Below are 12,667 nucleotides of genomic sequence, written 5' to 3'. Positions count from 1 at the left end.
TTGCGGGTTCGGCTGCATAGCCGTGGTTACTGCATTTTGATGGAGGGGGAAAGCGAAAGTGACCGTGTGTGGACTTCTGTACACATCAAAATAGAACAAAAAAAAACGCCGCACGTGAAAACAAATGTAAAAGCGTCCGTTACTGCATCCGTGCTGAAGCTCGGATGTAGCTTTGGCCAGTAAGGCAACAACAATTTGCTCCGCATTGTATAGCCGAATTTACGTCAACCAAATAACGAATCATCGCACTAATCGTTTGAATTCCAACATTATGTCGCACTCGTCCATAAGGTTCTGTGCGCACCATTTATACTTTACTGGCGAAGTCATACTTATGGGAGGCGTTCTGGAAAACTGGGCCTAATTTCAATACACTCCGGAATAATGTGATACCGGAGTCAAGGTCAACTCGAGAGCGATCAGGTGGTGCTCCGTTGAGGAGATACGTGCATCTAGATCATGATCGACAAGTGTTGCAAGGCCTCTGAAAATGAGTTCGGTAACGCTTCTCGCGCGGCGATGAGGGCCAGCTTGCCACGACGTGTTCAGTATCAGATATAAATGCAGCGCAACATGCGTTGAAGCCAAGAATTTGCTTTGAAACGTAATGGAGTTTCAATGTGGTGCAAAATTTATGTTGTTTATATCTCGTTCAGATGAACACCCCATTAGATGCGCACTTTTTCACCGTTGTTTAAACCTTTATCAACTTTCAAGGGTGTAAAATATTTTACAATCTAATCTGGGGGCGCTATTACGTAAAACTATTCCAAACTTTTCTATTCCAATCCTGCAATCGGCCCACCACGATTGGTCAAAAACTTTTTTGACCACCCCCACTTCACCTATCTTTCCCGCGACGTCACGAAAAACGCGATAGCTCCCCATCAGATATGACGTGTACACACTCATTATGCATAATTTGACCGAACAAAACAAAAATAGTTATTTCTGATTCGTCGCCTTTTCGGCATTAGCCTTCGGCTATTGGTCAAAAGGTTTCGGGCTGCACTCACTTCACCTGCCTCTCACGCGACGTCACAAAACCGCAAAAACTTACCGCGTAAAAGTGACGTCTACGCGTTAAAGATGCATTAATATGCCGAACAAAAGTTCATTTTCTTCTGAATAGCGGCAAGCTGCTCCGTTCCGAAAGGAATAAAAGATGGCTGCCGCGGATCGCTCCGGCACTGGTACTGGCCCCTGCCGTAGAACATGGGTTTATTTCCCTGTCATAAAACTTTCTGCATGGCGGTGTATTGTTTTCGAGAACTTTAGGCACGTTTACGACCTCGTTCTGCAGACTCTTCTTTGCAGAGGATCCGCTTTAGCGTCATTCTTAAGCTTCCATTGTATGCCGCCAGGATTGTCGACAAGACACCTCAAGCTAAGTAAGGGAAAGCGGACCAATCGTAGACGCCGCCACCACCCTCTTCATCTGGTTATCGATATTCAGTGCACTGGCTCGGCACCATGGAATCCCTCTCCACTTGAGTGTGCTGCTCGCCTCTTGTGAGACAATTAGATAAGACAAACCGCTCAGTGCAGGCAATGTTATTCGTTTTTCAAGCAAACAAAAGTGACCTCCTATGAACGAGGGGAGCGTTTGATTGGTTTGTTCAGACAACTATGCAGATGTGCGCCCGATGCTTGCGTCGACGGTCACGCAAATTTGTCGTCAGGACAATATAATAAAACATATTGGAATAGTTTTACGTTATACGGCCCCGTAATTGTTGCTTCTAAAGTCGCATTTTACCGGGACCACGTTGAGGCTTGCCAGAAATCTGCACGGGGGGAGCTGATCGCTTTGGCCTGCAACGCAATCGTTCTGGGAGCCCTGAAGCAGGACGTTGGTGATGAATCGTCATTAGAAATGCCAGCAACGACACGCTTAGTGTTTCCGAAGAGTGAGAAATGTCGCTTATTAAGAATCGTTGTCTGTGATGTTTATATTGCTAAGATTGGCGCACATCTGCGAATAATTGTTTGAATTAGCGTCTAGAGGAAGGATGTGTTTGGCTACACGGACTTCGTATGGTGCGTGTATAAATTGAATAGCAGACCTCAAAGCCTGCTTTCGTTTTCCTGCTTTAGCGTGTCAGGAAATTGTGCTTTATACTGGCTGTGTATCTTCCTTGAAGAGATACCCGCGATAGCACACGAAAAACCGGGCGGCCCATGACGTCACAACGTTGTAGCGTAGTGTTGGTTTAGTGTTGAGGTCATCGCAAGGCAACCGCCATTGGAGAAGACTCTTCGCGTTATTAGAAAAAAGTAATTTCAGATTGATTACAAGAAATACGATAAACTAAGTTCCTAAGCTCAGATAGTATATGCTTGCAGTAGCTAGAAGGTTCTGGCGAAGCAAAAGTAAACTTCACATGTCATGGTTTCCTTAAAACTACGCTTTTTTTGCAGATTAACGGCCTGAAAGTTGAAATAATGTTCTCCGACGCTCTACTTGGAATCGGTGAGGACCTGACCCAAGTGGAATGCGGCGTGAGTAGTGCTGTGAATGCACTTTCTAGGCGTACTTTACAAGTGCGATGTTTAAGGGAAACGTATTCAGCACGAGGCCAAACTGAACCGTGTCATAGTATGCAATCAAACGGTGCCTTTAGAGAAACTTGATGCGTGGTTATCTCTCTTTTCTTTGCCGGCAATAAAAATATGCGTCCCCAAAGTGCTGCTGATTGAGACATGCTTATCACGTTCTGGAGTAGTTACCAATATTAGCGTGCGGGGCAGTCTGGCGGGAGAGTCTTGTATTTGATTGGCACAGGCTTTACAGACATTGAAGACCCAATACGAGCTGAGCTGATGTAGCGTTCCGCTGTTGAGCACGAAGTCATGGGTTCGACTCCCTGCTTCGTGGCCACATTTCCTTATGGACGTAGCGAAAAAAAAACACCCATGACAAGTTTAGTAGAACATTGAAGGCGCACTAAAGAGCATCACTGGATATGTCTTTAGTAGGGTATTGTTTCGGATATTTTCATTGGTTTATTGATTGAGAATGCGTAAAGAATTGATTACTAGTGGGAACAATTAGTCACATTCGCGCTTTTTTATTTCGTGCGAAAAACTTGGAGCTGATACATTTTTGTGACTTCACTGATTTAAAAACGTTATCTTGCGTTTAGGCCTTCTTGGTGCAGGAAATGTTCTCGGAATTTGCTAGGTTGAACCTTTTCTTGCTTTACCCAGTCTTACAATATGAGTCATTGTTACAAAAGCTTAATTTACCAGTGCAGCTTCCTTTAGTTTCTCTTAACAGAGGAAGTGTCAAAATGAATCCGGAGTCTTCTATTGCAGAGTTCCTTAAACACGCAGTGCTTCTCTGACATGGCACACCTGACAAATAAATAAATAAATAAATAAATAAACAAACAAATAAATAAATAAATAAATAAATAAATAAATAAATAAATAAATAAATAATAAAAAATAGATAAATAGTCAATAATGTTATGAATTGCAGGTTGGTCATTTCTCAATGTCACCGTTTTATTTCGCCCCAGTATGACAGGAATCTCTACAGGCACCACCCTATGCATCAGTACACGGAGGCCTACAAAGCGCGACTGGACAAGTACTATCTCAGTGGCAATTCGACTCCTTCCTTTCGAAAGTGAGTGAAACGCGTGCATTACGCCATGCCTGATGCTCGAGAGCATCTTGGATATGTTAGAATCAGAGTCCTGAAATTGCAGTCGAGATTACGAGTCAGAACTGGGGCTGAAAAGCTGTTGTAACTGGCAGAATTGGCCTGTTGGACTTGTAAAAGAGTGGGTGCCAATGTATACGAAACCCAGTAGAAGTGAGCGACAGTTGGTGGCGTGATAATATCAGATCAGGAAATTTTCCGGCACAAACATCGGAGTCTGTACATGCTAGGCAGAGTAGAACTTAGAAGTGAAATTGCAGGAAAGGCCTTCGTACTGCCAGTGGACTTAATAAGGTTTAGCACAAGCAGAAGTAGAAGAAGAACAGAAGCAGAAGCAGACGCAGAGCAGAGCAGAGCTCGACTCTGGCTTTTTTACTCGCGCCGTGCACCCTTCATACAATACATACAATGCACCAACTGGCCCAGTTCTTTGAACAATTAGGATTGAAACTTAAGATTTTGAAGCTGCATAAGCTCGCGCAGTGCCGGAAGACTGGCAAATTATTAAAAAGTGATATTTGGATTATTATTCTTATTTTACAATTCCTTTTCGTTCAGTTGCAGAGAATAAAATTTTGTTTCTTGAAAACCAAAAATCCGTCAAGAAAGGGTGTCTTTCAAATGCAATCGCCTATTATTACTTTTGTTTATCGTCATACCTGTACATTCTTCTAGCAAATGTTCCCGACTGAGAGCTACAGATTGCAACTCATTCGTGTTCTATAAATGACTCAGCAGCGTCGTATTGGTAGGCGAGATGTAACAGTGCCGTTTCTTTGTACTCAATAGGTATCCTCCTGCCAGCAGCTTCGAATACAGCGTTGTTTACGACGAATACTCAAACGTTATCTGTAAGTGTTGATCTCGCATAGAATTTGTATTATTGTGTAAAAAGAAAGAATGGTCAATTCTGCCTGCAAGTGTCGCATAAACGCTCAGAAATTTCATTAAAAAATAACGATCACTAGAAAATGTTATAAAAAGAAGGTTGACGCACTCTAACTCGAAAACAAAAGAAATATATGTCGAAGTTTAGGGAACTGCATATCACAGAGTACTTAAGACACACTCTAACACAGTGTATTACACATAGCAGTAAACCACACCGTCATTTTAATAAAGGAATCTTTCCAAAACCTAAGTAAGGTTGGTGTCAAAATACAATAAACTGTAACACACAGTTTGATCTTGTCCATTTAAAACATCGTCTCAGGTTTATACACATTACGAAAGTGCATTGTGTGTTGCGGATTCATGGATCGTTAAACCTGTTTAATTTTATGCCATTGGTGTTAAATTGGTTTGATTATGATGTTGCAAGGTGCCACCCATATCTAAGAAGCGTCGTTGCTTTAAGGCATGTGGTACGTCTTTTTTACAGTCGTTCCGCTCAGCTACTTCGGACTCGCCTTTCAAGCCACTCCGCTTTTAAGGTAACTTTCGTTTCACATATTCACACCATCGGCTCATCCACTCTTCTGTCCAGCTCTATTTGATTAGTATCGCTTAAGAATGAATGACATGTATTAGGGAAACTGTACTTGGAAGATTTATAAAAGATAGTGGTGCGTGCATGTGCGATAGTCGAAATAGTCTGTTTGCATCGTTCTAGAACCAAAAAGCATATATATGTGGAATTAATAGAAAGCGATACGCTTGGGTTAAGCTTATTGTCCTGTATTAATGAGGGACGGCTTGAAGAAAATTCGCGCCACCAGTTTCTATGGTTTGTGTCATTTGATTTCAGAAAGTTTTATGTGGTGAAGATATTACCCGACCTTGTTCGGACCACCGCGAGGATTCTGGCCAATGCTAAGGGTGAGTCCGGATATTGTCCTAAAAGTTATCCACAATTGCGACTTGCTTTCACTGATACCTCGGCGCTTTCAGCCGGGACATTAGCTGCGAGAAGAGCCGTCACCAACAAGCTTTTTAAGGCATGGCTACTTAAGTGTTTCTTACTCATCTCAAGTTAGTCCTTTCAAGTTACTACATTTCAATTATTATTCGTTTTATTGAGGTATAGTTTCAAGTATACTTTCAATCATCTTGAATTATAGTTTGTTTTACTTTGGCGATTCTACTGTTTATTTTGATAACAAGACAATTTACTCAATAGCTTAGGTCACGTGTTCGATTCGCGGGCACTGCAGTCTCATTCCGAGCTGGGTGGAGTGCAGCAAGATGTTGATATAGTCGAACTAATAAAAGCTATCCACTGCGCACTGCTTTTTATTTCTCATCAATACATTGGGATTATAAACAAATTAGATTAATTGGTCGATACATTTATAAAGCAATCAATATTGTCCACGAAGATTGGTTTGCAAAGAGAAGCATTGTCTGTGAATTTAATTGAATTCGGGGGTTTCACGTGTCAAAACCATGACTACATTATGAGGCATGCCACAGCCGGGCACTACGGAATAATTTTGAACTCTAGGGGACCGTTAACGCGCCCCCCAATCGAACGGGACACAGGCGTTCTTGCACTTCGCCCTCATGTAAATGCGGCCGCCGCGAACGGGATTTGATCCCGCGACCTCGTGCTTGGCATCGCAACATTATAGCCGCTAAGTCACCGCGGCGGATATGCATTGTCTGTGACTGTTTTCGCAACCACAAAGGTTTTTGGCTTTTGCTTTTGTTCAGCAGTTTTATATGGTTGCTTCAAAAGCATTGCGGTGACTGGTTGGGAAAAAAAGCTACACCACACTTTTCTTTCATGCATTTTTTCAGATCCAAACAGCACGGCTATGTTCAATGCGAAACGACACTGCGTCTTGGGTGCATACATAGCGCATCCCATCCCTATTCTTTTCGAGGTAGCGTTTCGACGTGATTACTTGTTCATATCGCAAGATCAATCTTTTCTCTAGGACTTTCAGCTGAGACGTTATGCCATCGTACTTCATAATATTAAGTCATATGATCACATGATGAACATTCAAAGGAGGTAAATTCTTAGCTGACAAGCGCGGAATACTTCGCGTTCGTGGGGATCTTACTGCAACTGTTTCGATCGCGGTTTATGTCGCGTCGTTTCGGTGTTATATCTTGTTGGGAGGACCAAAAGTTGTGCTTCATTGTAGTCACCATAAGCACATTAGGCCGGCAAGATGGCGCCGCGCTACATTCATTTCCGCAAATACTGTGGAGACAATTACCCATACCTTAAAAATATCAGACTAAACATTCAGGAGTCAGTCTTTATGAAACACTGGTGTTATAACCCGGCATCAAACTCGGTGGCCCTAAGAAAGAGACATTTTGAAGGTCGGTAAAGAATAAACTTGTAGGAAGAAGTACATTGACGTCGAATCAAAATTGATGCATAACTCACAGGATAGTGCCATCATGCGCACATTTTAGACAAGGCGTGCAAATTGAAACGTATAGTGTCATTAAAATTGCATAATAAAATTCATGGCGGAAGTATGGTGACACATGCCCCATGTCGTTTGAAAGGAGAACTCAATAATAATTATCATCCTTACCACGCCACCGTTGCAGCTACCAGCCACAAGGGCTGCAAAGAAACGACTCATCTCACCACCAGAAAGACTTCCATGCTACATCAGCCATCTGAGTTATGCACCCAGATTAAGCTTACGAATGTTCAACAGTCGATTTTCAGCAGTAGGACACGGGACACAGAAAAACACATCGCAATTGAACACCCTGTTAGGAATTTTTACACTTATAATCTCGAGCACGATGAAGCTGAGTCGCACGCAGAACGCACGCACCTCACATCTTTCAGATGTCGGGCACTGTAGCCTCACTGTAAGCGACCACAGGTGTCACAGAGAAAGTGTGCATCGCCCTGCTTCCTCTCATTGTGCCTCCATCACCTGTCTATTCTGGCGCTTCTTTTACGGTAGCACTTTCCAGCTTAAGCTTTTCTTTGCCAACGAAAGCACAAGAGTCATTGTTGAGCAGTAAATACTTGTTTTGTGTTTACGTTTATTAGCAAGATGGCGTTTATCGCCATAACCTTTCTCATCATCGCATGAAAGTTTCTGTAGTGAGGGCCGATAGCTGCATAGAAGCAGGCAATGGTAATTGCTTGATGTGTTTTGCAGAGAATGGAAGGAATGAATCATTGGATGTATGAAGACATCATGGCCGACCATCTGGCACTGGCCCCTTATGTCCAGGTACGAGCGAATCTAGTTGCGCTTTTTCAAATATGCAATTTGGTCTCGAGCTCAGTTGTGCAGCGGGTTTTGAGCGTTGGGAGTGAATTCTAATTTAAACTATCTTCATGATCGTTCGTGCGTAACCATCTCTTGGCATAATATGCGGTCTACTCTGGCAAGGTGGTGACTAGATCTAAAAATTGGACAAAGTTTTTCTTCACAGTATGTTTGTTTTTTGTTTGGACTAACTCGTAATCTAAGACACTGAAGTGTTAGGCCTGAGAAACAAATGGTCTTTTTTAGAAAGCATGTAAGGTTACTATGACAGCGCATAATTTTAAGCGTCTACTAAGCTTTAAATCACGTGGGAGGACCTTATACATTCGACAGGATGAATGATATTTCAATTACCCGGCTTGGCTCACACTCAAAAAACAGTAAATAACGCCATCCTTTGAACCTAACGAAGCTTAAAACTGCATGTTGGCTGGAGTAGTGGCAATCCAGACGGTCCCCTTGTGATACCACGTTGTGATGCAATGGCACCAATATACTTGTACATTCGTTATCAGTGGTCACTCAAATGTGCGTTATCCATTCTTTTGGGCCACTCTCTTCAACTATTTTACCGGATAAGCTGGCCGCACTGCCCCGATTGTACCAACGTGCATGTGTGTTCTTTTGAACAGTCGTGACTCATGGCGAATGTTGAACTTGTATCAGTATCAGTTGGAAAGCATTGAGAGTATATGAGGTAAGCAAACAAATAAATAAATAAATGATGGCTTCTCCACGGAAACCGGCCGCTTCTAACGATGAGTAAAGTGTCATTTGATGGTACTTCGAGGGTCGAGAAAAACAGGCAGCTTCATGAAGCAAAGAGCACGTAAGCAGGATTTCTGGCAGAGGTCTATGTTGTGATAATGTGTTGAACTGAAACAGTTCGTGCAACATTGTTTGATGAAACATACCACTCTAATGATCCGCAGTTTCATTCTGGAAGTTTGCTATATGACTTACTCTGGCCACGTGGGGATGTAGAACCGGTCACTCTCTCCCTCTCTCTCTGTCTTTCTCATTTTATCTGCAGCTTTTCCTTAACCTGAGCCAAAGCGCTGCCACTGACCCTCACCTCGTCATGCGTGGATTCGCCCCTTACGTTGCCGAGCACGTGGCATTCTTCTTCTACGCTGAGGTGCTGTCATTTCGGTTCTTCGATTTATACGCAGATCACAATAAGTACGCGCCCTTTAAAGGCTGCATGAGCGAACACGAAACGCCCAATAGCTCTGTTAAAAACATTATGGTATGTTGGCATTAGTTCTAGAACAAACATGAAGTTAGGACAAGAAACGGCGTAAATCAATGTGAATTGAACTAGGTACCTTGCGAAAATGTTTGCTTCAAGTATGAAATCCCATTATGGCTTTAGGGTCCGTATACCATTAGTTTGAGGCACAATGGTGATCAGTAGTCACGACAAGGCAACAACTTCGGTGACAAAACTCGGCTACAGGCTGCGCGTCCTTGTGGCTGACGCTTATAGAAAGCTTTTTATCTATTGCCGAATAGGTGCAGCCTATTTGCAAACGTATGAGATGTTACCCAATATCGAAACAGAGGTTGTGTTCACGGCATCAGTAGCATGGGTAATGCCATCTTCTGGCGCTTCATGCAAGCGCAGAGAGTTGGAAACGTCCTACGTCGCGACGTTGTCCTCGTGCAACAGAAACAAGAGAAATCAATGATGTGTTTATTTTTCTGACAGTGCCCTTGTGTCAGCCGATAGCCCTAACGTAGTTGTTGAAATTATAGTTTCGTGAGCTCTAGTTGGCTTCATCGTCGCAAATAGATGACGCCAATGGTGTTGCCGCCCCCGCATCTGTCTCCAGTGTTAAGACTATTAATTATTGAGCGGTGGATGACAGTTAAAATACGAACACTACTATTACTGGTTGTTCTTCCGCAACTTGCAGGAAATAGCCAGTTAGAGAGTAGGACTGGTGTTTTACAGCCAAGTTTATATATTAAAAGGATTAATATATCAGATCGCACTGCGTAATGCATTGATGTGCTGGCGAGGTAGTGCTTACAGGTGTGCAATTTCAGCTGCAGAGTCAAACATGGTGACAGGTAAAATAAACTTAGCATGTTGACAAGGGGCGGGCGAGGCTGAGGACAAATTATAGCAAAAAAAAAAAAAGGGGCACACATAGTCTTATATATTTGGGTACCGAGTTTCAGTTTAGACTTCGAGGGCTTATTGAAAGGCGCCACACAATATAAAACGCAATGGGAGGCTCCGTAAAATTATTATTGAGCGCCGTGAAGGTGACAGCAGTTGACTTACGCGTACGGTAATGACGCAGGCCTGTGTTCCATACTTTTGCAGCTTGTATGAGGTAACGATAAAAAATACGAGGACAGCCTTTAATGCACCGGTGATGATTAGACGTAGTCGAAGTCAACCTGAATGCTTCTATGGTTTACGTTCCAAAACGTTACCGTGGCATGCGTGTGTAAGTAAGGCGTCTTAATTTGTAATGTATATCTTGGCAGGGCAAACTGACTGTCACTGATATGCTTATCCTTCATGGAAATTTGCTGCATTTGTTTCTTGACAGCGATATTTTTATTATGATACGATCGGAATAAGATATCGCATTTCGTCACCACGTGCAAGCCTCGCCTCACACGTACTTGCAATCGCTGACTGCAACGTCTACCTTTGCAGTCATCCTGTGAACCGTACACGAACCACGCCGGAAAGCCAAGAAGCGCAGCCCTTCCTTCCCAAATCAGGTCAGCTCTTCCAACCCCTATTGATTTTACTGGAACACGCTGCGCGATGATAAGCAAACATAGTAGCATAATTGTCTGAAACTTGGTAAAATACGCAATAACAATGATTAACATGCCTCATAAATAGCTATAACAACATGCTGATGGTGAACTAAAGCACAGGGTATGGCCTGGACTGGACAAGCGCAGTCGCACACATGCCAACCAAATAGGCATATACAAAAAAAGAAAATGTGCGGAAATCATCAATGATGACGGTTGATGTTAGCTAGTAGCTGAACGCTTCCAGCAAACTGTTTGCGAAATTAAATGAATTATGAACCTGAAGGTGTGTCTGTGTTGCGGTGACGACATTAAGGCTTCGTTTGTTGCTTCATTGCGTAATTCCTCAGAGAACAGACCCGTCAACCAGCATATCTGTAGCGGTAATACGGGGGGCCCTACATATAAATCGATTCGCCGTGTGTGTGTTGCCTCCACCGGTGCAAACGCGGGCGTGGAAGGCGACTGGCATCTTGCTCTCTTGCGCGGCAGCACGCTCCTTTCAAAGAGCTATACCAGCTTAGCCTGTCCTGCAAACATGGTTTTACGACAGCACGCGCACATTTCATACTAGCACTTCTATCGACGAGGAATGCCTTATCACAAACGACCACCACGGAAACAGGCGAAAGGGCCAATACAAGTTACAAAAATGCGTCGCTTTAAAATGCGATGGTTATACATGGCACTTTGCTGCAATTCAATTCGATGCGCCACCGCTCACACGTAGCACATCGATCTTCTATCGACAGCGCCTGAAAAAGGTTGGCGTTTTCTTTTTTTAGAGAACGCGCATCGCGCACGAGTGGACGAAATCAAGCGCAAGCTTCCCACTATCACTCTCTCCCCTTCGACGCGTTGCGCTAGCTGTTAGCCTTAATTCGCTACGGGCGACTTAACCAGTTCAAGTCATCAGCGCTTACGGCGTCAAGGTGATGCATCTACCTAAGGTACATCATGCTCGTTACAATTCGTGCTATAACGCTAAGAGTGATCATGCGACGTTGCGCTTATTCCTGCCTCTACGTAGCACACGAAAACGATGAGAAAGAACAATGATGCGACTTGCTGCCGTCGCATACGTGTAAATGCGGCCTATGGAGTTGTGAGCGCGGAAATTGATTTTTTTTTCTGTTGCCACGCTGCCAAAGTCTAAATGTGCGCTTTACGACGATATGATCTCTTTCGGTATTTGATCTCTATGATCTCTTTGGGATCTCTTTGGGGATCTCTTTGCGTAGCCTCCGGCAACCACAGAGGTTGCCGGAGGCTACGCTAGTCTTTGGACCAGTGATTGAAAGTTTTCTCGCTCCTCGTCCAATGTGCGCAGGATCAATGGGGCCCTCTCCCAGTACGCACCGTTTGCCGTAAGCTTCTTCTGTCCCTACGGTTCTGCTTTGGCCAAGGAACCATGCGAGCTGTACCGTCGGAACACAAGAGCAACTGACTTATCATTAAAATGAAACCGTTGCCGATGATCAGACGATGATTAAGAATGTGGGCGTTTTTTTTTAATTCCTTACCTGGTTTACATGTGCAGGATAAGCAACGGGTTAGTATACTTTATCCGTTTCTTACGCTATTAAATAGATGAAGACAATACTAAAATCTGTAAACAATGTTTTTGAGGCCATGTTCTTTTAATGTTCTGAGATAATCAGTTTCTTGCTTCACAGCGTCATAACGTCGCAGAGAGTGGTGCCAACCATCATCTATACCCCCAATGGCTGTGGCGACATCATCTTGCAGCAGTGAAATGAGCCAAGTCGTTGACACTACCGGGTCCACTCGTTTTCAATTGACCGAGTATAAAGAACTGCTGGTGGCAGATGCTATCGCGCGTGCTGTCGCGGGAGTTCTTCGTGGAATCTGAAGCTTTAGATGGAGTGCTCGCGGGTGGCGCGATGCCGTGTCCACTCCGTGGTCACGTTACTTCGCCAACTGTACTGAGTTACGGGGCCCGTTTTTGTCGACAAAGCCCACTGCGAATATCTCTTTGAGATGCGCTGTT

General features: G+C 43.6%; 1 protein-coding gene across 1 annotated transcript; it reads left to right on the top strand.

Annotated features, from left to right (window-relative positions):
- The first annotated feature begins 4,465 nt into the window (after positions 1–4,465).
- Positions 4,466–12,119, top strand: LOC142563235 (uncharacterized). The gene is made up of 8 exons (XM_075673787.1): positions 4,466–4,521; positions 5,052–5,103; positions 5,418–5,488; positions 6,410–6,495; positions 7,756–7,830; positions 8,903–9,007; positions 10,547–10,614; positions 11,987–12,119. The coding sequence occupies exons 4-8, from the start codon at positions 6,427–6,429 to the stop codon at positions 12,117–12,119; spliced, it is 450 nt and encodes a 149-aa protein (XP_075529902.1). The 5' UTR covers positions 4,466–4,521; positions 5,052–5,103; positions 5,418–5,488; positions 6,410–6,426.
- Positions 12,120–12,667: the final 548 nt, after the last annotated feature.

The sequence above is a fragment of the Dermacentor variabilis genome, chromosome 11 (genome assembly GCF_050947875.1).
Source record: "Dermacentor variabilis isolate Ectoservices chromosome 11, ASM5094787v1, whole genome shotgun sequence".
NCBI lineage: Eukaryota > Metazoa > Arthropoda > Arachnida > Ixodida > Ixodidae > Dermacentor > Dermacentor variabilis.
This window is presented reverse-complemented; position numbering and strand designations above follow the sequence as displayed.

Coding starts and splice junctions, on each gene's coding strand:
- LOC142563235 (XM_075673787.1), top strand. CDS start 6,427: ATGTTCAATGCGAAACGACACTGCGTCTTGGGTGCATACATAGCGCAT. Junction 6,496..7,755: donor CCATCCCTATTCTTTTCGAG/GTAGCGTTTCGA, acceptor TGTGTTTTGCAG/AGAATGGAAGGAATGAATCA. Junction 7,831..8,902: donor CACTGGCCCCTTATGTCCAG/GTACGAGCGAAT, acceptor TTTTATCTGCAG/CTTTTCCTTAACCTGAGCCA.